The 24,579-nt window shown below is 53.7% G+C and overlaps 7 protein-coding genes across 7 annotated transcripts; 4 read left to right on the forward strand and 3 right to left on the reverse strand.

Moving 5' to 3' along the window:
• Positions 1–68: 68 nt before the first annotated feature.
• TRIREDRAFT_22252 (glycoside hydrolase family 79) lies at positions 69–3,647 on the reverse strand. Its single transcript, XM_006964782.1, has 5 exons — positions 3,166–3,647; positions 2,031–3,018; positions 1,115–1,742; positions 623–1,033; positions 69–557 (listed from the first exon to the last, which is right to left on the reverse strand). Exons 1-5 carry the CDS (start codon positions 3,499–3,501, stop codon positions 239–241), a joined length of 2,682 nt encoding a protein of 893 aa, XP_006964844.1. The 5' UTR covers positions 3,502–3,647; the 3' UTR covers positions 69–238.
• A 2,439-nt stretch (positions 3,648–6,086) lies between these two features.
• TRIREDRAFT_77699 (uncharacterized protein) lies at positions 6,087–7,505 on the forward strand. The gene has a single exon (XM_006964959.1). The coding sequence runs from the start codon at positions 6,244–6,246 to the stop codon at positions 7,285–7,287; it is 1,044 nt and encodes a 347-aa protein (XP_006965021.1). The 5' UTR covers positions 6,087–6,243; the 3' UTR covers positions 7,288–7,505.
• A 930-nt stretch (positions 7,506–8,435) lies between these two features.
• TRIREDRAFT_107107 (uncharacterized protein) lies at positions 8,436–9,722 on the forward strand (the record flags this gene model as incomplete). The annotated part of the gene is made up of 1 exon (XM_006964960.1): positions 8,436–9,722. The coding sequence occupies one exon, from the start codon at positions 8,436–8,438 to the stop codon at positions 9,720–9,722; it is 1,287 nt and encodes a 428-aa protein (XP_006965022.1).
• Positions 9,723–10,543: 821 nt separating this feature from the next.
• TRIREDRAFT_60634 (trancription factor tfb2-like protein) lies at positions 10,544–12,102 on the reverse strand (the record flags this gene model as incomplete). Its single annotated transcript, XM_006965120.1, has 3 exons — positions 10,544–11,071; positions 11,111–11,810; positions 11,888–12,102. 3 exons carry the CDS (start codon positions 12,100–12,102, stop codon positions 10,544–10,546), a joined length of 1,443 nt encoding a protein of 480 aa, XP_006965182.1.
• A 332-nt stretch (positions 12,103–12,434) lies between these two features.
• On the forward strand, positions 12,435–13,305 carry TRIREDRAFT_61020 (uncharacterized protein; the record flags this gene model as incomplete). The annotated part of the gene is made up of 5 exons (XM_006964961.1): positions 12,435–12,514; positions 12,770–12,912; positions 12,975–13,040; positions 13,094–13,172; positions 13,233–13,305. 5 exons carry the CDS (start codon positions 12,435–12,437, stop codon positions 13,303–13,305), a joined length of 441 nt encoding a protein of 146 aa, XP_006965023.1.
• A 3,162-nt stretch (positions 13,306–16,467) lies between these two features.
• On the forward strand, positions 16,468–18,282 carry TRIREDRAFT_107111 (uncharacterized protein; the record flags this gene model as incomplete). Its single annotated transcript, XM_006964962.1, has 1 exon — positions 16,468–18,282. The coding sequence occupies one exon, from the start codon at positions 16,468–16,470 to the stop codon at positions 18,280–18,282; it is 1,815 nt and encodes a 604-aa protein (XP_006965024.1).
• A 4,309-nt stretch (positions 18,283–22,591) lies between these two features.
• TRIREDRAFT_107112 (uncharacterized protein) lies at positions 22,592–24,418 on the reverse strand (the record flags this gene model as incomplete). The annotated part of the gene is made up of 5 exons (XM_006965121.1): positions 22,592–22,973; positions 23,112–23,545; positions 23,715–24,074; positions 24,240–24,295; positions 24,388–24,418. The coding sequence occupies 5 exons, from the start codon at positions 24,416–24,418 to the stop codon at positions 22,592–22,594; spliced, it is 1,263 nt and encodes a 420-aa protein (XP_006965183.1).
• Positions 24,419–24,579: the final 161 nt, after the last annotated feature.

A 24,579-nucleotide genomic window follows, 5' to 3' on the forward strand; every position in this document is an offset into this window, starting at 1 on the left:
GTTTTCCTAAAACTACTCGTAAACGCCTCGTCGTGTCTCTAAACTCCATAGGTATGCGCAAACATGAATGCCATCTTCATGTCTTTGCAAAACGCAATAAAAACAACTAGGAAAAATCAGGCTATGCCTAAACATCAAAAGACACACCGCCCATAAGCAATATAGTAGTAGTGCTGCTGGATAAAAATACTCCGCAAGTGATATACGCTACCCATTCATCCACTCGTTGCCTTCCCCCTTATATACTGTGTCCAATTACACTGCCACCGGGCCTCTTAAAGGGATGAGCCTCGGTGTTGAGCACCCACTCGTCCAGGCTGATGACGCTTGGCTCCGAGAAGAGCAAGTAGTAGTACTTGAGTGTTTCGGCGAGCCAGAAGCTCTCCATCTCGTCCTTGAGCCCGGGCTCCTCGCTGTTGACGTCGTCAATGGCACTGTTGGCGATCTCCGTCCGGGTAGCACGAATCGTGGCCTCGAACATTTTCCAACCCTTCTCCATCCAGATGGGGTCGCCTGTGATGCGGTACATGTACCATACTGACTCAATAGCCTCGGGTCTGTCAAGCTTGGTGATTAGCTAGGGTGTTATCATAAAAAATCGCTGGAAAACAAAGTCCCTTACCGGAGGATGTACTGCCTCGATTGAATGTGAACAACACCAGGGGCGAACCCCATTTCGGCAATTCTTTGCTTCACAAACTCTTCGTGCGTCTGGGGCTTGTCGGGAAGAATGACTTGCTGCTCTTCAGGCTCCTGAGGAGGCAGCCGGTGGGCTTCGAGCACCGAGTCGACCGGCGCATCGGGGTCTCGTTGGATGCCGACGCTGCTGCCTGTTGGCTTTTTCTGCTCGCCATTCTTGAAGCCAATCTTATCCTTTAGCGACTGCGGTAGCTCTGAACCGACATCGTCGTCGGCTCCAGGCTTTGGCAGTGGAACTGCAGCTCTCTTGTGCACGGCTTTGGAGCCCCCGGCAGCATCATGGCTGTTGGCAGTTTCCTTGAGGGCCTCGCCGACAGTCGCCTTGTCCTTGTCGCTGGTTTTCCTGGGATCGCCCTTGTCCTGAGGGGTCTTCTTCGACTGCTGCTTCTCGAGCGACTTCCTCTCCTCCTCCCACTCGGCCACCTGCTTGTCCCTCCAATCCTTTGCCGGATCCAGCTTCTCCCACCAGAGGGTTTCGTTGAAATCGCACTTCTCTAGCGTTGGGCAAGCCAGAACCTGGGAGCCTTCCGGCATGATACCGGACACGGTTGACTGATAGGCCCACACACAGCCATCCGTCAGTCGCTTAGCCGTCTCGAGATCCTTTTCTCGACCAAAGATCTTGCCGCCTAAGCCGTACATGCCGCCGATGAAGCAGGTCAGATGCGTAACCTCAAATGTTGCCACGAGATCTTGCGAAGGGTTTCCGGCTGTGCTGACCTTGGCGGGGAAGAGAATGTCCCAGTCCCCATCGGTCATGGGCCTGTAGAGGAGCCACTCGTTGATCGCTTCGACAGCGTCCACGTACAGCTTCTGGTATTTGGACTCCAGACCACCGAGGAGAAGGTACTCCTTCGGAAAGTATTCGTACGCTGAGTCTTGGCCACCTCCCATGTGATATTGCTGAAATCCGTATCCGCCGACCACTAAGCCTTGAGGAACGCAATCCCAATTGGCCGTGAAGCCATTAGCCCCAAAGGGGGGTTTCCCTCGCTTGGCCGTCTGCTGGGTTGGCACTTGCTTGGCCTTCTCCACGGGTTCGTCTCGCCGACGGAGAGAAGGGTCGGACGGACGGGTCTCCGTTTTATCGTCCTCGCGAGGCCCTTGCTTAGCATAGTCGGGGTTCTCGACACCTATCTTACCAACGACGAAGTCACCAGCTTTTGTCCCAGAAGCCTCGGGAAGCTTCTGCTCATCCCTTGGATCCTCTTGCCCTATCTTGCCAACCACGAATCCTTTGGCGGGTGCATCTGGCTGCGCAGCGAGAGCCTGATCGTCCCGTGGGTCCTCAGTACCGATCTTCCCAACTACGAAGCCATTCTCCCCGGCACTTTGCTTCTTTGCGGGCTGCTTCTCGACGGTTTGCGGATCCGCCTTGGAGTTCTTTCCGGGGCGATAGTTTTCGGGCTTGTTGGACAGATCTTCGTCCATTTGCTTCTGCGCTGCCTCGCTCAGCGAGCTGCGGAGAGCTGTTGCTGTGTGGTTGCATCCAGAGGCATCCAGATTTTCGGGAAACAAACCAGGAATGGAGGTGCCTTGCTTTTGGAGCTCGATCAAAGCATCGGTAATGCGGTCCACGGCGTCGTAGTACTTGTATTGGCTGGTGAGCTGGGCGAGGCGTGTAAACTCCATGGAAAGTGTGCCAAGCTCTGCTATGCCAACGGAGCCGGCCCGATGAGGCTGAGATGCATATTCTGGTTGCCATTGGTAGTACAGGATGGGCATCCGGTTTGGCGTGTCGAAGATGCCCATAAGAATCTCCGCAAGCTCAACAGCCTTGGTTAAAAGCATTGGATAGCCGCCGTCATGACCACCACTCACGTCGAAGGCGCCGAGAAGGCCACCGAGGTATCTGATGGTCGTCTCAAAGACGGGAATGTTATTCCGAGGAGTCGTAGTGAAGTCAATTTGCTCAACGGCCCTGGCCGCCTCATCGAACTGCTCCTTGAGCCCCGCAATCCACAGAGTATCGAGGGAATCCACCAGGGTGGCGGCCCATCCGCAAAAGGGGTCGCGATGCTTGGCAGAGACGGGCGACAGCTCGTCGTGCATCCACGCAAACTTCTTGTAGCCCGACCATGCCCGCTCAATCTCCTTGCCAACGCGCTCTTGTCTGGCAACTCGTCTGGATTTGGCTTCTGGCGATTCGACGCCAAACTCGTGCTGGACTCGGGGAACCTTGAGCGGCTTCCCGGTGGGCAGGCTGATGACGGACTCGCTCGGCACAGGGAAGTGCTCCTTCACAGGCCGCCAATGGACTTTGTTGTCTGGCGGAAGTCGGGTGTCTGAGGGTATGACAGCGCTCTTTGGCGGATTCTTCTGGTGGATATCCTCAATGACTGCATCCTCGTCGGTGGAGGCTGGCTTGTTGCTTGCCGGTTTCGAGTCCGCATCCGCTTGGACAGGCGGCTTGCCATTGACCGGTGGTTGCGAGTCGTCTAAATCCTTCAGCTTGGGTATATTTACGCCTGTCTCTTCATCGTCCTCGTAGCTGGGCTTGCCCTGCGACTTCTGGCCACCAGCCGCATGCTCCGGCGCTGGTTTCGATTCGGGCTTGGGCTCGGACTGGGGCTTTGGCTTGGACTCGGGTGCATATCCGTTCTCGTGCTCGTGCTCGTGCTCAGGTTTCGCGGCGGGCTTGAGAGGACTCTCTCCGCCTGCGGCTGGAGGATTCGAGGCAGGAGGGTGGCGAAGGGTGGCATAGTGCGCAGAGTCGTCCCACGTGTTCTGCGAGACCCGGTAGAGGAGGAAGAGGATGACAGCTGCGCATATCATGAACAGCCTGTACCTGCGTCGCGCCATCGTGGCGGGCAGAGCAGAGGCACAGGGAGATGCAGCAGGTCAACAGGTGCAGCCCGCACGTGAATCGGCTCAGGCACAGACAGAGGGGGGGCTGAGGAGAGCTCCGGACGGCCACTAGTCGATATCACGGGCTCATGGGCGAGAACCGCGCTGGGAAACGCCCGTGACAAAGAATGTTAGAAAGACAGCAAGAAGACGGAGCAACGAAGAGAAACAGAGCAGAAGGAGAGAAAGAAGAAGAAGAAGAAGAAGGTAAGCCAAAAGTGCCGCCGAGACCAGCGCAGCAGAGGGGAGGTTCCAGCGTCCAGGAGCAGAGGCGAGAGCAGCTGCAGGGACTTTTTTACCCTGGGGGGGCGATTTGGCAGCAATTGGATCGAATCGCACCTGCTGCAGTTGGCTCTCGCTCCTTTCCTTCCCCATCCTGGTGCTGGTAATACTGGCAACCGCCTGGGTACCTGCTCCGTACCTTCCAATTAGCAGCGGGCGGCGTGTCTTGGCATTTTGAGCATATCGCGACCAGAAGCTGAGAAGCAGGGACGACCCCAGAGAGGTAGCAAGTACGGAGTACAAGAGCAACAGGCCCGCAGCCGGCCCCTCTGCTGGTACTCCCTACTCCCGCCCCTCAGCGTGGCGAGCGCTGGAGCTTCAAGAACCGCCGGCAGTCACCGAGCCAATGAGGAGCGCCGGGGTTACTTGTAGGATACCTGATGATGGGAGCACGAGTTGAATATCCAGGGCACAAAGCAGAGTAATCCCTAGGTATCCAAGGTAGGTAGCTAACCACCCCCTCCCGGAACCAGAGACGCGGAGACGGAGCAATCCATGGTGAATGCAAGAGGACCTTGGGTCAATTGGAGGGATCCATGCAGTGGGGACGCTGAAACGGCAGTGGTGAAGCTGGAGTTGGGCTACCTACCTACTCAAATCAGCTTTTACCAGCAGGCAGTTTACCTATATTTAGCGCTGCAAATGCAGAGGAAATGTTGCATCCCGTCAGCACACTCTGCCTTTGACGGCTAATAGTAACGCAGACCAACCGGCACTACAACAAAAAGAAAATCAATAGTCTGAGTTGCTTATTGCCGTTCAGGAAGCTGGCTCACGTGTGTCTATCTCTGCGACCCCTCCAGCAGAGCATGGAAGCAGTCGGGATATTACCCTACCAACCGGCTGGGGTATGCCATTAAGGTTGGCAGTTCTAGACTCCGGGCCACTCAAGGCTCGATCGGCTAATTCAACCTAAAGACGGCTGGTTCGTGGGTTAATCAGTTGCAGGCTTCATTACCTAGGCCAGAGGACACATGGAACGATTAGGTACATGTGCTCCATGCTGAACATCCCCGCCGTTAATCACTCCCGCCTCCTCTTTTGCGGTATCCGTCCCGTGCTCTTGTCCCACAGGGGCGGCCTCAACACCTCTGAGATTGACCAACAGCAGCACAACGAAGCCGACAGCAATGCGCTCCATTTGCTGGGGTATAGAGCTGTTCGCGACGCACGGATCCGAGATGGGGCACGAAAGGGTAGGTAGAATGTGGTCTAGCACAATGCCTCATGAAACGGACTCACCTATAGATTACATACCTACTACCTAGAGCACATCAGCGGCAGCTCATCGTTGTGTGTATGTACCAGTATCCAGCACCCCGCCTTGACGGTTCCGTGGAGTAGACCACGCAAAGGCAGATAAAGATCTCATTAAGACTCCATCTATAATGAATATATTCGCGCGTCACGGCACAGCTCAGGGAGCAGGGCTCAACTGGTCTTGCGAACCCCCAGCATCTCGGATACTCCAACGCTCATCGAATGACTGGTGGCTCTGCGTATCGGAAAGAGCATGACGTTTGCCAGGCCAGGCCCTCTGTCTGCGAGTAACGACGTCTAGATCTGAAGTGAATCTATGCTAAGGTATGTATCTCAACAGGGTACATTGAAGACAATCCACACAGGGTATCCGGGCGCTGCGCGGATGCGGGAGCTACCGGCATCTGTTATTGTTGGGGCGCTTTTTCAAGCCATCATCCATGATGTTTGCGTACATGTACTTCCGTCGGGAAATGAACCTACCTACGAAGCAGGGATGGATAGAAGCCTTGCAGGGTTCGGATGGTGATGCTGCTGCAGCAAAGTCATGTCGATATGCTCCAGCCTTCCGAGAAATCGCAGACTGTGAATCATGCTATCAACCAGCAAACAAGACACATTCGAGTTCAAGGTCGCGAGGATGACGATGATGCTTCATCACAGCGCATGGAAGCCCACCTGATGGTTGATCAGCGCATCTGGCGTCCATGCTCTTGCGTACACTAACACCGAGTAGCGCCACCAGAAACCCAGCAGCAAATCAGCAGAGGCCGGCCAGTGGCGCATTCCGCTGCCCGCATCAGACCACCGCCTCGCATCTGCTGCGTCTTGGCCGAGAGACATGATATGAGCGAGCGTCTGTAGTGGCATGTGCTGGCACCAATCCCTGGAGCTCAGCTTGGCGATATTCCGAACCAGTCGCGGGCCTGGGAGCTCAGTAGTCTGTGTATAAGGAGGCGCTGGGATCGGGCGTGGCCTGTCTGTGTAGTTCAACCAGCTGCGCCGACGTCGGCACTTGCTGCGATTCGCCCTTTATAACAGAGTCGGAACCTCGATGAGCTTCCCCGAGCTTCAGTCCGTATCTCGCCTTGCACTATCCAGCATCTGAACCAAAGTCAGCTTTTTATATCTCATATAACAACGCAACTCGCCACAATGTGCATCGTCCTCTTCACAACGGCACACCCAGGCTACTCGCTCATTCTCATTGACAACCGCGACGAGTTCATCCTGCGGCCTACGTCACGGCCGCACTGGTGGACGCACCCCGAGTCTGGTGGCGAGGTCCTGTCTTCGCGGGATCTCCAGAGGGCGGCAAAAGGCACTTGGCTGGGCATCACGAAGACCGGCAGCCTGGCTGTACTGACAAACTACCGGGAAGCCGTTAATGACGATGCCGAGCACCCGATATCCGGCATCAAGAGCCGGGGCCGCATGGTCAATATGTGGCTAGGAGGACTTGGAGAGCAGGGGCTTCGGAGGGGCGTGGATGAGCTCGTCAAGGACGGCGGTGTCAAAGGCGTGGGCGGCTTCTCCATGGTATGCGGCAAGCTGAAGCGCAAGAGCGAGGGCATCGCCATTGTGAGCAATAGGGCGGCCGAGGCGAGCGACGTCCCGATAGTCGGATTGGAACCAGATGGCGTCTGGGGACTCAGCAACACCGTGTACAACGACCCCAACGAGTGGCCCAAAGTAACGACGGGGAAACGCCTCCTCAAGCAAGTCGCGCAAGACGCCGCAGCAAAGCAGGCCTCTGAAGAGGAGCTTATTGCAGGCCTGTTCTCCATTCTCGACACGGAATCCATGCCGGAGCGGCCTTCTGGATGGACCCTGCAAGAGTACATGAATTTGATGAGGCATACCATCTTCGTGCCTCCCATCGGCGACGACGTCAACCGTGAAGAGATGCAAAAAGCCACGTCAAAGGGGCGTGTACTCTGGGCGAAAATGCAGGGCGATCAGAAGGCAGTCGAGGAGCTCAAGCAGGAGTCGAGGCCAGAGGTCTCGCCGAGCCCGCACCCGAGCATTGGGTTCGAAGAGGGCATGTATGGAACGCAGAGGCAGACGGTGCTTCTGGTGGATCACGACGGCAACGCAACCTTTGTCGAGCGCGCTCTGTGGGATGCGAATGGAAACGAGATTCCCCGCGGCGAAGGAGACGTTGCTTTTCGCTTCAAGATTGACGGCTGGGATGAATGAATACCTATTTGGTTCTTCTTGTCGTCAAGGATAGACGGATTCGACTTCTTCGGAGTAGGCACCTAGAAATGGGTCCAGTTTGGGCGATATACCGGGATGTGTAATGTCGAGGCTCAAGATGGAGGACGGCCAGGGACACGCGGCGATACAGTCGATATCGATATCATGGCCTCAGACGGAAATGACTGGTCGGCCAGAGGGACAATTTTAATGAACTTTCAAGGCGGGACATGGCAGATCTAGTATCATAGAGTTAGAGTCACAGTCAATGGCAGCCTTGCCTTTTCCCAACCCCTTTCGAATGCAGCATCTTGGAGTATAGGTAAGGTATGCAAGTCCGAGGCAGGTACTATAGTCCCTGAGCAAGCAGAATGAAAGAAAGTCATTGATTCATGCCCGCGGAATAACTGCCCAGCCGGAGGCTTTGCGAGTGTGCAGGTGGATTCGCCGGGCACCTGCCACAGCTGCCTGTAGCCATTCTGCTGCCAGTTGTGCCCGAAATTTGCCTGATTCTGCTCTACCACGCGTCGGTCTGTCTTTCACCTTCGACATCTTCTGGACAAAGACGCGTCTTCAGCTGTCTTTACCTCTTGACCCTTCAGCGCCGCTGCCGGTCTTTGTCCACCTGTGTGGTTGTTTGCTGTGTTGCTTGGGGGGGAGCAAAGACCATTTGGTGTTGACCAACCAAACACGCACGCACTCTTTCTTTTCTCTGCTGTCTACGGCTTTGACGACGCAAAACGGCGGCATCATCTCCAAGACAGCTCATCACCAGCATCAAATACTGTTTGAGAGCCTTGTTTGATATCGCACTCCGCCTTCGAGGCCTCGCGCTGAGCGACGGCGATCCTCTCTCGGCGCCCCTTCTTGCGCCGGCCTCCTCCAGAGTGACCGAAGAATAATCAACCAAGTCTCCTGGACAACAGCCATCTTCTATCATCTGGGAATTCATCCCCAAAAGGCCCGGCAATGGTCACAGGGTTTACGCCACAGTAAATAAGGCCGCTCTGCTGGAAACCTTCTTCAACCTCCACCTCGACAGGCGCCTCCACGAGACCAGGAGCCATTCCCAGAAAGTCGTTGGATTGCGCCGCCCAAGCACACCAACAACGCCTTCTTCGGCACCCTTTGCCGCCGATTACAGCAAGATGCGAGGCCGTGAAAAGGATAAGAAGAGACGACCCCTCATCTCTGGACCCTTTGGTCCTGTCAAAAGCTCGAGAGGTGCCGATCTCATCCGAAGCGAGAGGCTCATCATTGTCGACACCATCGATGACTGTGAGACGGCCAGCTGTGACTCTACCCCCAAACATCACAGCCGCTTGCCAACACACAGCTTGAGGCACATCTCGGACAGTTTTCGCAGTGACGGACAGTTGCCGAGCAGCCCTACCGACGAAAGCAGTCATATCGCTTCCACCCCGACCATCAAGGCCTGTCGAGAACCAAAGTCGTCAAAGAATCTGCGCAAAAGTTTCTTGACAACGACCTCATCCATACCAAAGCCCTCTTTCAAGACCACACTGCTCAGAGTGTCAGTCGCCGCTCAGCAGGACGAGAATATCCCCCCAGCATCTGACGGTCTATTCCATCCGAACCCATCAGCACAGCGCGCAGGCAGCAAGTTGCCACAGTCTCGGACCATGAGCGCCCTCCATGAATTGAGAACATCCATCTCTCGACCATCGTTGGCTGCTCGCTCCGTCAACGCTTCCGCCGTTGGAGGCCCCTCTATCAAATCATCTCCGTCTTCTAGCGGAACGACTTTGACCCCTATCAAGCTTTCAGAGCTGAGAATGGCGCAGCCATCTACAACTTCACTGGCCAGGTCGGCCCAAAGCTACACCTCGGAGACGCCAACTTTTCAGATTAGCAAGGCACAGTCATCCGCCTACTGGAGTGGTCGGTTCATGGCTCTCCACGATCGGTTCTCCTCCGAGAATCTGGCCTCAGATGCTCGTGAATCTCGCCTTTCGCCGGCCGACTCCTTCTCGGTCCAGCCAAGGACTCCATACAGCAGCATGCACCAACGCGCCTCTCATCTTCCCACTTCAACCACCACTTCGGCTTTGAGGAGCCTCATGACCTCGTCCAGCACTTCATCGATCAGTGAAGAAGACGCTCGGGCCCGCCGCGTCTTCGATCATCTCGATTCGCTCTGCAGCACAGCCGAGGCACGACGCTCCCTGCACATCTGGCAGCAAGCTTATGCTCGTCGACATAACAGCCCCTATTTACTCCCTGAAGGCGGCTCCATGGGCACCGTGGAAGCGAAGGGCTTCTTGGCCAAGCTCTTTGGCAGTTCTAAGAAGAACGAAAGGCACAGCTTCTCCAAGCTGCAGCAGTGCTCTATTTCCCACGAGAACAAGAGCAAGAGCTTTCTGCCCGGCAGTCTCTCAAGGGCTTCTCGCGGAAAGCGCCTTACTGTGACTTGAAATGGGGGAGAGATGTTCTATTTCAATTCGTCAGATTGTTGAACCCTGTAACAAGAATGTGGCCTACACTGGCCGAGACGAAGCGCTCTGTCACTCCTTTATATGTTTTCTCCTTTGTTTCTGATGAGGTTTTCCTTTCTCTTTTTGCCCTTCGTCCACTCAAGCATCATCACCTTGAGGAAATGGAGTCGGGTTACTACTACTAATGACACTGAAATGGCACGCGCACATGTTTGGAATGGAAAATGGCGGCACACTGGAAAGGATAGCACGGAAAAATACTGCGTCTAATTGTTTGAAGTAGCTGTTGCTCTGGATTGGAGAGGACCTGGTATTTTCTTTTCTCGAGCTTTGTTTGGTTGTTAGGGGGGTCAAGTTTGAAGGATACGATGACGAGGGGTCTGGCGGGTAATACGATAATGATGTAGAACTACTGTACATTACTTTTCGGGGTACTTTCTACTGTAAGATAGCTTCTAAGACGTTTTCTTCTCATGTGGATGGTTTTTTGTCATTATTGAAGTTGTTCGTAGTCTACCTGTATGCTAATGACCTACCTAGTATTGAGGTAACGTACCCAAGGGACCTCCATGCCGCGTCCATCGAATCGATGATGCGTACCTACTAGGTATATACTTGTATATAGCTGTCATTTTCCCAAACGCCAGACGCCTATTGAAACCACTTTTACACGAGTATGCACCAGCCCGAGCGGCGCAAAGAAACGAAAGATATTGATAGAAATGCGAGACAGGTTCAAGACCTCGCAAGTAAAAAAGAAAACCAAAGACGAGGGGGAAAGGGGGGACAGAGCCTGTAGCTCACTCAGCCTTCTTCCTGGATTTCAAGAAATCCTTAATCTGCTCATGCTTGTTCGCGAAAAACATGCGCGTGTTGTCGTTTCTCCAAACCAGCACGCCAATCTCCTCGGAAAAGCGCGCCGTGTCGAGGTAGTCCTTGTCGTCGGTAAAGTCCCGAAACAAGAAGCCGCTCGTCGTCTTCATCCGCTCGTTCTCGAGCTGCCACAGGCGGATCTGGTCGACGACGGTCGGGGGCAGGACCGGCTTGTTGGTGAGCGCGGCGGTGCGGTGCATCTGCTCGTGGGCGTGGGCGGAGAGATACGAGATGATCTGGTCGGCGGTGATGCCGAAGTTGATGGCCTGGCGGATCGAGGCGCGGGACAGGCGGCCGGCGACCATGTCGGGGAAGCGCATGTTGAGCTTGGCGAAGAGGGCGAGCACGGCGATTTGGAGGGCCGACTGGGTGTATGCGTAGAGGCGGTAGTTGGTCTCGATGACGACGCTTCCGGCCTGCTCGCCGGTGCCGCCGCCGCCCAAAAGGCCGAGCGACTGCTGCGACGACTGGGCTGATTGGGTGGCAGCCGCAACACCCTCGCTAATGGTCCGCAAGCTGTTTCCTCCGCTCGTCAGGGTCGTCGCCAGTCGGGTCGGGAAGAACATGGAGCGCTTGTGCTGGGGGATGTAGATGAGGCCGAAATCGACGAGGGAAGGAAGCATATTCCTCCGCTCTTCCGTCAGCGCATTCGTGTCGTACGCCCGCCCCAGCTCCAGGCTCGCCAGCATGAAGAGGAACGAGAGCATGTCGACGGGATCCAGCCCAGAGGACTTGTTATTGCCTAGGACTTCCAGCCACAGCAGGAGCAGCGTCCAGACTTGTGCGTTTGCCTCCTGCAACAGAAAGGTGAAGCCGGCTTGTGTGATGCCCAAGCTTCCGTTTGGTCGCCTGTCGACCAGCTGGCCTGCGATGAGGAGCTCCTTGACGCCCTTGTTCGGCCCTGAGCCTTCGCCCAAGCTGCTCTTGTAGCCAACGCTGGACACGACAAAGTGCAACACGTCCTCCCACTTCTTGCGCGCATATCGATCGAGGAACGGCAGGTCAATCTCGGGCGGGACCATGAGCGAAGAGGGCACGCCAAACGAGTTGTGGTTACCGCCTCCGGTGAGGGCCAGCCGCAGCGATCTCTTGAAGTTGGACATGAGCTGGATCTCCTGTGGCTTCTCTTTCGACGGAGCGGATATCTGGACAATGTGGAGGCTTCGCAGGATGGAGAGGGACTGGTCTTTCTTCCTGCGACAGCGTTAGACGGCCGTGTGTGTTTGTAGCGTGCGACAATGGCGACGAAGAGAGAGAGAGAGAGACCGAACCGCTTGGCTTCCGGCTTCACCCATGCGTCCAGGTCGGCGAGCGTCATGGGATGGGGAAGAAAGAGCATTCTCATGACGAAAGTCTTTGCGAGATGCGGCAGCATGCGCCGGAAGATGGCGAACGTCGTGGAGGGCTGCTGGTACAGTTTCTTGAAGGTTGTGCCAGGCAGCCGCTCCAGGTATTCGGCGAGAGAGAGGGAAGGGTTGATAGACATGCTGGGCGAGAGCGGCGAGGCTGCGGTCCGTTGAGGGAGGCAGGAGTAAGGATGTTGGCTATCGCATGATCTTGCAAATGTCGAGGTCGAGGTCGAGGTCGAGGACCAGAAGTTCCAAGTCGAGGCGTTGAGGTCGCGTGAAGTTTAATCGCATGGGAGCTTTGACGTGTAGACGTCACCCGTCGGCGCTTCATCGGATAACCGGGGAGATGCTAATAGCTGTGCTGCCAACTTGGCTCAACTGCCAACACCTTGGCCTTTTCCAGTTCACATGCAACGTGCGTGCTGAGGGAGGATTTCACCTTATCAATTGAGTGTCACTGAGGGTAATCATGGCCAAGAGACTCTCCCCCTTCAATTTCACCAAGTTGGTGATGCGGTCTTTCATGGCCGAGTCCGGCCTGGAGCCCAGGTATGAGCAAGCCACTATCGCAACGTCATATAGCCGAGGATAGCCAGTTGACAGCATCAACGCCAGACTTTTGCAGAACCGAGTAGGCATTCCAGATGACTAAGAGGCTTTGTTTGATACTCATCTCTTGCTTTCAATAGTTTCGTGTAACCAATGCCACTGAAGGCAAGGTTGAGTTTGAGGTTGACATCCATAAGGATCACACAGTACGTTGGCTACCAATTGCCGAGGATATGTCCGCCGTGGGCATTCGAGCAATCTAACCTACTGCCCTCTTATCCAGAACCGACTGCAAACGATACACGGGGGGACGCTTGCCAGCCTCGTTGATCTTGGAGGATCTCTAGCGGTAGCTTCCACTGGACGCTTCGCAACCGGCGTCTCGACCGACTTGAATGGTGAGGGCAATTTCTCCTGCTCGCAATCGCAAGGAATCATGGTATTGACCTCATTGATATAGTGACCTACCTCAGCCCAGGCGGAAAGCCAGGTGATGTCTTGAAGGGCACCTCCATCTGCGACAAGAGTAAGTGACGTTGACAGCTTGATCGTTGTGCAGTGTTCTGACGCTTTCAACAGTCGGCAAGACGCTCGCATTCACCACGGTGCAGTTTTACAACGGCAAGGGCCAGCTCGTTGCACGGGGCAGCCACACCAAGTATGTTTGACCTGTCAATCCAATTGGCATCCTCAATTACTGACGAGAATGCTACCTAAGATACGTCGCGGGAACGTTGGGCCCGGATGGAGCGTTTGTGCCGCCGCCCGAGTGGGCAGATGAAGTTGACTAGTAGATCCGAGTTGGGCATGTTGCGAGTCGTTTAGACGATATAGATCTACCCTTGTACGTCATCTGGCTATGCAGTAGAGCGGATAGAATTGGAGACGCAAGGCAGAAATAGAGGCAATAAACGCTCACGTGGTTCAGTCTTGTGTTCAGCCGACCGATGAAATTCGGCGAAACGGCGAAAGGAGTGTAGTTGATACAGGTGAAGCCAGATGTATGTAGGTAATAGCACTTTGCCATCAAAGAGAGAGGTATGATGTATTGTCCTGGTTCGAAGATCTCACTCATGCCTCTTGCGTCCATTGTCCCTCGTGGCTGTACACGTATTACAGGCAAGGTACACATGGATCCAGCCGACAGCCTCACATGCAGGATGACATAATTCCAGGATAGTATCAATTCATGTGCCTGCCTCAACTGCACGTAATGTTGTTAAAGTAAAAGGCATTAGGGAAGATCTTCTTCCAGAAGGTCTTGAGCACTGTTCTCTCCCTCTTCTTAGATATGTATACATGGAGGATCAACGTCCCCATAGTCCATCTGGAATAAAAAAAGAACTCTGCCGCATGTGTTCCAACAAAGTCGCAATTTGGTATGACCTTGAGGCATTGGGCATACGAAAAGGGGAGACAAGATCGTCCTGTAGGGAGAGAGAGAAGTCGACCATTAGCTTTGGCCTGAGTGATGTGAGGCAATATCTATCCACCGGGATACCCAATCAAGGGTCAGTGGAAATTTTAAAGCAATGGGGAACGGAAGAATGTAAAATGACGAAGCTCGGAATGCTTTTGTTCAAGGCGGCAGATTAGGCGTAGATCCAGAACAGGCGGGATGAATGATGAGGGAACGACTCCAAGAACCGCTAATGTTCGAGCAAGGGACATGTAAGTAAGCAATGGCGGGGCAGGAATATTCGACGATGCATGCATGTGCGCCGCAAGGTGGAAGCAATGAATGGCAGCCTAAGCGAGCAGGCATCCATTAAACGACTGCAGATCTCGTCGCTTCAGCTGTCATCTTTTGACGGTCCTCCGTTGGAGAGAAGAGGCCAAGAGGAGGCTCTGTACAGTATGTCCATGTTCTGACCGCCTCAAATTTCTAGGTAGGCACATGTCATAGTCCAGGTCAGTGCCAGGGTGATGCATCGCTGTGTCTTTTGCCCAAAATTAGGGTGCGCAAGGGAAAGTAATTCGGAGCAGTGAGAAAGGGAGGACTGGGCTCATGTTTTTTGTGTTATTGCATTCGTATGCTACAGGACATAGATAATGCTTGCTCCGTTGTGTTTCAGCCACTCGGAGGCCATGAGCCGACAATCGGGGAGATGGGATGGAGAGAAGGAGGCCGCGCCAAGCCAACGGGATGGAAGCCAGCAGCTCTCAGTCGCGCTTTCTCGGGAAGATGGCTTGTGGCTGGTGATGCGAGTACAGCAGTAAAGGAACATATAATGCTATTGGCATCAATTGCTTCGATACAGCCCAAGTTTTACCCATATGGACTCGGCTTTGCCTGGACCGCATGTCGGCGTACCTATTGAGCTATTGACCAGGGTAGAGGTGCAAATACTTACACCAAACGAGAAACCCCAAACAGTGGCGCATCAATCGTGCCAAAGGGATCAATTCCAGAGCTTGCTGTGGCTGCTCCAACCTCTATATCGCTCTCCATCCTTCTGACAAGTCATCATACAGGGGCCTCTAGTCTCCGCCTCTCTTGGGGAAACGGGTTGCCAGCGCACACTCGACCACGTATCACCCAGTCATATCAACACCGGATGGCAGGGGCAGCCTCCGGGCACTATAAGTCGTTCTGCACGGCGCATCAGATGACGGTGGTGCCGGGACTTGGTCTGCTTGCCTCTGCTGTGAAGTAATGGAGGTACATACTACGCGAAGCAATGGGACTGGAGCTGCATACACATAGCCTCAGTTCAACCGTGCGTGGCGCAGCTTTTTTGGATTGAGCAACGTCAACGTCGTGACCGTACCATGATTTGCCAGCTTATACGGTGTCTCACGCATCGTGCCGTGCCGGGATGCGGCCTGTAAAAGACGTGCAATGAACGGGGGGGCTGTGCTGGGTTCTCTGCTATAGCGTTGCACGAGCCAGAGAGTCCAAGTTGAGGCTCGGAAGTTGAGGCTCAACAAAGGTTGAGTGGATGGGAACCGACGCCATGATGCGGACCAAACGAATCGACACACTACGTCAGTACGAGCTTTAGTGGTCATCTGGTACGGTAACAGCAGCATGTTTTGCCCAAGAGTGCCTACCTAGAGGTGGTAATTGGTAGGAGTCTAGCAAGCATTCTTACAGGTAGGAAAAGTGTATACAGCAGTCATTGTTGATACATATACTGCACCATACACATATGACTACCTGGGGTAAGCAAGAACGTTTGTCCAGATTGTAGCGAAAGATAGAAAGCCGGTACTGATATGAAATGAATGCAGACAGATCTAGTGCCTTGGATAGTACTTAGGTAGGTAGTCGGGACTAACATACCCTCAACTGATCGATTCAATGATAGTCCGAGAATTTGCAGCAGAAGCCGGGTCGAGTGGGTCCAGATCAGATGAAGTATCTTGTACCTTTCTGGGCTTCATCAGGGTATAACTGCCTCCAACGCTCACCAACAAACTCGGTGACTGATTCCATCTCTCACTCGTCCATCCAGCAATTCAGCGAGCAAACCCTCGGTCAATGCAGTTCAGTTCAGCTTCGGGAGTTCCAGACGCCAGTGACATTGGGAGTGCCTTGTCCGAGGGTTTCTATTCTATTACTTGTACCACCTTTCCAGATCCCATCGTCTGACCAAGCCACTGACTCGTGAATTAGAAACAATCAACTCGAGACGGCAACGAAACAGAACCTAAGCCATCGCCCATCTCCCCGCACATAGCCGCAGCCTCCAGAGCGGGCCGCGCCTGGCTGGGTCGGCGTGCTTCTGTCGACCCGTAATCGATAGCTAGGGTGCCTTACCCAGCTGAGGAGATCCGATCCGAACTGAGGCTGGAACCTAATCGCTGTAGCTTCAGTGGCGCCCGCCAGTTCCAGGGGAAGATACAGCATCAATCCCGCTGTAAGTGCCGCCCCCTCAGGGCTGCCCGGGCACAGCGTGCAGATGCTGCCGCTCTTCTCCACCCGGATCGATCCCCTCCACCCCGGAACGATGAACAACCTCCTCGATCGACCATTGCCCGGCCAGATAGACGAGGAAACGCCCATCAACATCCGCATCAGCTCGAGTCCTCCCATCAGCCTCCCCCTCCATACACGGCAACGGCCCCGATACTACGAGACCTATGCGTACGAGCCGCCGCAGAACCACGATGGCCTCCTCAATGTCCCTCGGTTCTTCCAACCGTCCCAGACGCATCACCAGCCGAGTCGATCAATGATGCAGCTCGGTTCCTCGTCGTCCATCGTCACATCCATGCCGACAGATTCTCTGTACAGACAGACGACTCCCGTGCAGGACTTGGGCGATGTTATACAGTTCAACCGAGAGAGGGCAAATGCGGTCCAGAGGAGAAATGAGGCGTCGCAGATCAAGTGGCTCAATGCTTCGTTCGACTGGCATGACGATGACTCGACAAACCAGTGGCTGCGGCCTAGTCATCATCCAGATGCCAACATCTCGAGCCAAGAGGAGACTTTTTCTACCGATACGCGGCTGTTTGCCGACCAGTTAAGTGACAGCTTCGGCGAGACGTCGTGGCAGGCCACCGAATCCTACCCGGCCAGCACGCACGACCCCCTGGATCCCAGTACCCTAGCCGTCCAGGACGTCCACCGTACCTATATCGCCAGCCTGGCTTCTGAACCACAACAACACGAACGAACCGGTCGCTACAACAGCCAACAGGCGCTCGAGGTGGATGCCTGCCTGGAGCGGATGGTGAGCACGCTCGATGCGCATCACAGGGGCACAACAATGGGCATGGACGCCACCGGACCCCATGACGCACTTCCCACCTTCATGTGCCCCTATGCCATGAGATACCCAGACCGCGTAAGCTACAGCTGCTTCCAAAAGCTCAACACAATCCCGTACGTGAAGCAGCATCTAAGGCACAGCCACCACGACGCCATCGGCTGTCTTCATAAGTGCCAGAAGTCAAAGTCCAGACCCAACCTTATCGCCGGCCTCTCCTTTGGCCCAGACATGTGCTTCCAGATTAACGGGCGCCGCAGTGACCGGTCCAAGTCGCACAAGGAGCAGTGGAACCGTATTTATCAGATCCTGTTCCCCGGCGCGGATCGCATCGCCGAACCCAGCATTGGGTACTCGACCGTCAAGCGGCTCAGGGGTTTGTTCAAGTTCATGAAGACCCACGGCGCCGACTGCCTGAGCCCAGTCTATGCCCAGCTGCCGCGCTCGATATCCTTTCCAGCGCCGGAGGTCATGTACCGGAGAGCTTTCTGCACATGGCTGCCGCGCGTTTTTGAGCGCCAATCCCCCCTGCAAGGGCAAGTCTTGCTGGGGGACTTTCTCAACCAGATCAACATTGTTCTGCGTGACAACTCTTTTGTTCTAGACTGTTTCTCTGGATCTGCAAGTCTAAGGAATGCGGCAACTCTACGACAGATGGATCAGCCTAATTTCTCATTCACGTCAATGTCGCAAACGGGCCTCCAGTCAAGCCAACAGCCGTCCTATTCCGCTACTCCCTCGACATATATCACGCAGCACCAAGGCTATTTTCAGCCAATGACAGGTGCCTCGTTCTGTGAGGCTCAATATAACCCTTCACCTTCGGAGATCTCCTACCTCAACACGCCCATCGAGCCCCAGGCAAACAGCGGGTTTGCAACTCCAACGCCTCTGCTTGACGAAGCGACTCTTGACTCCCAATTCGATCGTGGACTTGACGATTTCTTATTCGACCAATTCAGCCCCAGACAGGGCAGTCCTTCTCAGTTCCTCGATATTGATGTCGATAACGATCTGTCACAACTGACTACCGAGGACCCTGAGCTTTGACTAATCTTGGAGTTGTGGTTTTGTTCGACAGGCGGTATAACTTTTCTTTTTCCTGGGTGGTATGAGCATAACGAGCCTTGCTTCTTGGGGCTTTCTTTCATACAATGATTGTGTGTATTACTATGTGCATCTGAGTTCGGGGTTATGGAGCGCGGCTTGGGTAGGTAGGTATGGTAGATATTGCATCGCAGGCGTTGTTTCTCGTCAGGTACGAGCTACATCGAGACGGAGCAATGGGATTGGCATTCTCTTTTCGACCTTTTTTTTTTCTCTCTATTTTTTGGATCATGTTGTATGACACATGTTATAGGCTGGACAAGGGAGGGCGCATTTGAGAAAAGCAAGGCAGCAGAAGGTCATGGGTCACCAATGGTAGCGTTCTCAGGTCAATTGTTCAATGAATTCTATTCACGTTTCGCTCAAACAGCGTAGCCGGTTCACGACTCGGGCAGGCCCGATTTCGAAGCAGAAGAGGCGATATGAAGCTTTAAATACGGAAAAGTTGTGTCTTTGCTTGTATCATATCACCTCGTCTACTAACACAGTACGCCGATACGCCTCCACAGGTGCGTTCTCTTACCTATCTTTCTGTCTACAACTGATCCCGCTACTTTTACCTACCTCTCCATGAGCATTAAAGGACTTCAACACTGAGCTATTAACATGGAAAGACCCGCTGCTCTATCTATCTGAGCAGTGACATCAAGGTGCCTGGCGACATATTCATCTTATAAGCAAAAAGGAGGCCACTACCAAACAAAAAGGGGGTACAAACGGCTCTCGAACTACCGACCCAATGCCGTCCCGGGACAAAGTCCGTACAGGACCGCATCATCAAGATATTAACCTATAATTGATGATTCAATGAATACTTTGTATCTGCGATAATGGGCATTCTAAACCGCTTTTTCTATAAGGAGTAAGTTGGCTGAGCCCAGTTTGCGTATCATGTCCTTCTGGCCGATCTATCTGCCGTCGTACAGCAAGTTGTTCCATAAGCGACACGGTAGATATATGCATGAGCACAGAGATATGGCAGAGAGAGGACATTCTATAGCAGGTCTAACAGGTGATGTTCATGCGGTTTACTTAGATCATACTCTTCGGGAACGCCTCAGAGACGTGTCGTAGCAACTCGTCACGAGAAACAGATCAGCGGTGATGATAGCTCTGTGTCTTCATAGGCAATCTCAAGGGGCTAATATGGTGAGATAGGCGAGTACGAGACAGACGCACCGGCGGTAGGGTCAACTGTTCGAATGCCATATAGTATTGCGAGAAAGGCATCCATGCCCAGGATCACAGAGTAACAGACGGATATTGGCCTCTGAAAGAACATGTCTTGGCTTCTCCAAGTCCGCAAGCCAGAGGAAAAACCATGCTCCTCCTTCGTGAGTTCTCTTCACGTAGGAGGAATGCAGGGTGAGACTTTGAGCTGAGAACAATGAGTTTTATTATTAACACCTACAGTGCTACGGCGCTTAGGACGCGGACGCTGCTATTTGTACTCACCAGGGATGTTTTTACTCAGTTCTCACTTCTTTCGAATCTATGCCGTCTGCTTTATCTACCTTACTTCTGTCTACAAGGGTGCTCTCGGCAATCCTTTGTTGACTCGACAGCCAATCTGGCGCATCTGGATATACCGCTTGAAATCGATTCTCAGCACGGGAAAGTTCCAGTGTGTCATTTGATGCAAGATATTCTCTGTCTCATGGAACCGGAACTTCTGATCACCCACCGGCACGATTATACTCCGTCCTTTGTGTGGGACGCCAATTTCAGAGGGGGGCTGTTGGCGGATGTATTTGCGAATCCTTCGTACTGGTACATGTGCAGTGGCAACGGTTTCTCATGGAGAAGTCATGTAATAATGACGGGGGAGGACAGCATACATATAGGGGGGGGTCTGGCTAGCCAGCAGAAGATTGCCGAATCACGGCTTCTCCTTCGGCTTGGAAGTGAGCCACAGGTGTCCTCTCCTTTACGGGCTTGATATATTTGTAGTGTGAGAAATATGGTCCAGTGCTTCTGTTGACATAACGCCATGGCATGACGCTTTGAGAAGGACCTCGAGGTGATTGGTACGTAAGGGGTCTGGCATGCTTTCGTATGAATTTCCGTGAGTTGACGTTAATTGTTTCACATTGTGAGGTCCTCTCGCAAGTCGGAATTCCGCACCGGATGATGTATAAGCAATGTAGCAGTGATGGATCGATTGTTGGAGAAGACTGATAAATGATGCTGGATGTTTCCGTGAAATGACGATGTATCATCCAATGAACGTGCCATGACGACCAGCCCAAAATACCCTGCAGGCACCTGCATTGTCAAAAGAAAGTCTGGATAGAGGGCGAAAAATCATAAACAGAAGCTTCAGGGGCGCAAGAACATATAATATGTCGATAATCTAGATGCTTCTCGGAGCGGAAGGATCTCTTGCTGTCGTGAATTGGATTGACGCTGTGTGTATTTCCGGTGAGCATTGGGGCTAGGGTGACTCTTCCGTTGATAGGTGGCAGACTCCTTTACTTCGTATAAGGCACTGCTGCGTGAGTGCTGCTGCGTGAATGAGTGTCTCCGTGTTTGCGGAATGAGGCGGTTCACTGCCTTGCGGACTTTCGTGTTTCGTGATTCGATGTAAGCTGTATGGAGCACGGAGTACGGTAAGGTATCCATTAGTGCTATTATCCCAGTTTGCACTACAGTATCCAAAAGTATGATAGTAGAAAGGGACGATGAACAAGGGATCACACAGTAGCGCCGGCACTTCACTTGGCTCTGGAGGCAGGTTATGCCCCTTATTGATTCTGATGGCCACCTGTATGATACATGCATTCACGCATGGCGTGAATGATGATTGTACGTCCACCTGAGCTCCAGTCACTTACATCATCGATGTCGGTGCTGCTCCAGGTTTGTCTAATGATGTACTATCCCTTTTGCTGCTGGCATTCGACAGCACTGATGCTTTGCTGGCCCTCGCCCCTCGTCCCCTCGTTACGAGCAGACAGATGCTTCTAGTACCGGGCTCAGGGCTAGTACTACTAGCATTCCATCGTGGTCAGGGATGAATCTTCTCGAAGCCAGGGGTGGTTCAAGCAGGATGGAGAACCGCATCGCCTCGCTTGTGGGGTGTCGGTTTGATAAGGCCAAGCTTTTAGTCGTGAGTCGCGGGCGCTTGACATTTGGTGTTGTTATCTGCACGTCTGAGAAAACAGACAAGCATCGCCGGAATTAAGAAATGGAATTAAGCGCTCAACAGCGCTTTATTACGAAGTACGAGCTTCGCGGAAGCTTTCTGCTCCACTAGAATCTGCAAAGTTGCCCGATGCTGGAGATCTGCGAATAGCAGCTGATTCTTGTCGTTGCTTACCAGGGAGGCAGTTGATAGTAGCTGTAAGAGATGATGAATCGCCCTGTCCTTTCTTTCGGCGTAGTATTCTGGTCCTTTGGTGTCACGCAAGCGTCTCGAGTGATGCTTCTACCAGTTGCAGAGAAGCGCATGCATGTGTGAGATAGGCATGTACGAGTATGCATGGATGATGGAGCAGTCAGTCCGTCTCCCTAAAGTATGAGAGGTCTCCTGCTCCCTGTATCACCTGCTCTCACGACTTGAGTTTGCCGATTGGTGTCTTTCCTCGTTGCGTATTCGCTCTTCCTTAGCCATACCGTAAGCGGGTAAACAAGTCTCGGCCGGATACCGCCCCCCTGCATGGCCCATACAGTAGTGCTCCCTGCGTGTGGGAGTCATCCGGCGAGCATGGTCTTTAATCATAACCGACGGCGGGTGGAGAGTCCGACAGCTAGTAGCGCGAATGAGAGCCCGATGATTGCTCCACGCGTTTGTCACTGAGACATGAAGAGAAAAGAACGTTCGCGGCTGGTGAGAATCCTGTTGTCACGGCCGGCGGGCGAAAGAGGACCCATCGGCTGAACTAACTCGGAGGAGGCCGAATTTGTAAGCGACGGCGAGTCGACACACGCATCACGACCAGCTGATGTGAGAAGCAACTCGTAGTTCGTACGGTACCTGATCTTTCTGTGAGACAATGATCAAGGCCAGGCGGATTCCGTCTGCGACACAGGAGAAGCGGCTGAATAAGTGTCTCAGCCTCCTCATGGCAATCTGTGTTCGTCACGACTCTCCGGCGGACTCAAACGGGCCGCAACAATGAACGGCCTGGCCAGCAGGGGGGGTGGCGGGCCGCCGTCCGCCGGTGCTAGAAGGCAGAACGAGCGAGAGAAAGCAGCGAGCGCCGAGCGCCGCGCTTTTGAAGCCGGCGAGGCGGCACTCATGTTCCTGTTACTAGTAGCGGTTTGCGTCCTTGGCCCCAAGCGCGGTCACGTCCCGTATGAAACATCGGCAATGATGCGTTGCAGTCGGTGTCCTTCCCGAGGTATGTACCCAAGTGGCATAGGCGGGCCGGCGAGAAGCAGCAGAGGCGGTGATTGAGGCTGCGTTCCGTGTACGAGTACTTGTACTGTACTCGTACTTTGCACCCGAGCAAAAGGGAGAGCTGTGGATCGCCGTAGCAATTGGATGGGTGCCTGAACCGCGACATGATCTTGGTGCTGGCGGTGGTGGACGAAGTTGCTTCGACCGCTTCTCAGTCATGACACCCAGGCATTGAGGCTTTCGTCTTTCGAATGGTCGCCAAAGAACAAAGGCCAAATGTCTGGGGAGTAGGCTGTTTATCGGTCAGTTTGCTATGGGGACAGCGTGGTACACAGTAGCGGCTCACAAACTCTCTAGCTGAGCACGATCCTTCTTTCTGGGACTTCCGTAAGACTCGAGCTCGGAATTGCTGAATCGTCTTCACACTAACTGCCCCACGGCTCTGACAAGTCGCAGCGCCACTGATTGCACGCCGTTCCTCCGTTGAACCTGGGAGAATTGCCCTTTCTGGCGCCATCCAGTGCAAGCGGGGAGTACAGCCTCCTTAACACACATCGTGTTACCGCCTGCCACCGCATGGCGTTGTCGAACACGCACGGGAAGAGGCCCATCAGCTGGATGGACAGTGAACTGCAGTTGGGCTTCTAGCAGCTGTTGGTGAGCTGATGAGCCAGAAACCACGACACCTTGATGAGAAACTGGCTCGTCTAATTCCGTATTTCCGCTTTCGGAAATGAAGCCTGCTTGTATTAATAAGAAATTTCCCGTCAATGTGCCGTTCGAAGACCGCAAGCATGGGGATAGGGAGCTGCTCACGTCGACCATGCAAGTCCACCAGAGCCTGGCAGCTTGGCCTTGTGGAACCTGTACCCGTCGTCACGGCCAGGGCCAGCCTTACAGTATGTACTTGGGCGTTATGTATCTCTTCCGCGTTATGTATTTGATGTCTTCTGTCTGACGGCGTGACTGTCTCCAATACCTCGCTTGTCCAACAGTGTTCTCATGTCATCCTCGTCGCCATCGTGAGTCGTACTTTGTACCTCGCGCCTGTAGACTCGTAAAGGGGGGCAGCATCAGCGTCCGGTAGTATGCTGTAGGTATCGTGTACCTGCTCCTCGACAGTCAACAAGAACAGCAGCCCTCCTTGAAGCGCCCCCACTGCCACCGGTAACCCCCCCAAACTCTGCATCCAGAGTGGATTCTCGTCGCCGCTTGGCCGGGTTTTACCATGCGCACGGCTGTAGCTCCGGGCTTGCCCCCCCCCTCTCTCGGACTTTTGACGGTCAAGCATCACAGCTGAGCTGGCAAACTCGAGCTGCGGCAACCAGCCGCCCGCCCTGTGGGTGGACCGTGGGCTTTGTTGGCCGGCAAAGAGCTTCGTCGTGTTGCCTACCTAGTCATAAGGCGAGCTGCGATGCCGTTATCAGGCCCCGGAAATCTTGGCGGGCAAAAGATCCCCTGACACTCCGCTGGCCCGATTTTTTTCCCTTCTTTTTTCTTCTGCCTTTCGCCGTCAGAAAAAGACTACAAAACTCCAGGCCTCCTGGGTTCTGCTCACCTGGAGATTTTCTGGCCATCGCTTGATAGCCAGTTCTTGGTTGTCATCCGACAAACCTGTGGTGCGGAGTGTTCTTTCATCTTCCTTCCCTACTAATTGCTCTGTGGTTTCGGCTGGTAGAATTACACCGCCCAAGTTCACCGCTTACTCTTTTCTATCTTCATCTGGTCCTCCAGCATTGCAAGGCAAACGGATCAGGAGAATTGATTGCATTGGCTCGCCGTTATATTATCTACAATATTAATATTCTTTCGTCTATTCATTAGACTTTCTTACGCTCTTCATCATTCATTCATCAGCTCTTGGCGACGCGAGTGCCTCAAAGGTGCCATATTAGACA

The sequence above is a fragment of the Trichoderma reesei genome (assembly GCF_000167675.1).
Source record: "Trichoderma reesei QM6a unplaced genomic scaffold TRIREscaffold_8, whole genome shotgun sequence".
NCBI classification, from domain to species: domain Eukaryota; kingdom Fungi; phylum Ascomycota; class Sordariomycetes; order Hypocreales; family Hypocreaceae; genus Trichoderma; species Trichoderma reesei.

Excerpts from the sequence above, each read along its gene's own strand:
- TRIREDRAFT_77699 (XM_006964959.1), top strand. The coding sequence starts at position 6,244 with ATGTGCATCGTCCTCTTCACAACGGCACACCCAGGCTACTCGCTCATT.
- TRIREDRAFT_22252 (XM_006964782.1), bottom strand. The coding sequence starts at position 3,501 with ATGGCGCGACGCAGGTACAGGCTGTTCATGATATGCGCAGCTGTCATC. Across the intron at positions 3,019-3,165 it reads AGGACGATGAAGAGACAGGC|AAGAATCCGCCAAAGAGCGC; the intron begins GTAAATATACCC and ends GATATCCACCAG. Across the intron at positions 1,743-2,030 it reads GCAGCCCGCAAAGAAGCAAA|ACGAACCCGTGGAGAAGGCC; the intron begins GTGCCGGGGAGA and ends TCCGTCGGCGAG.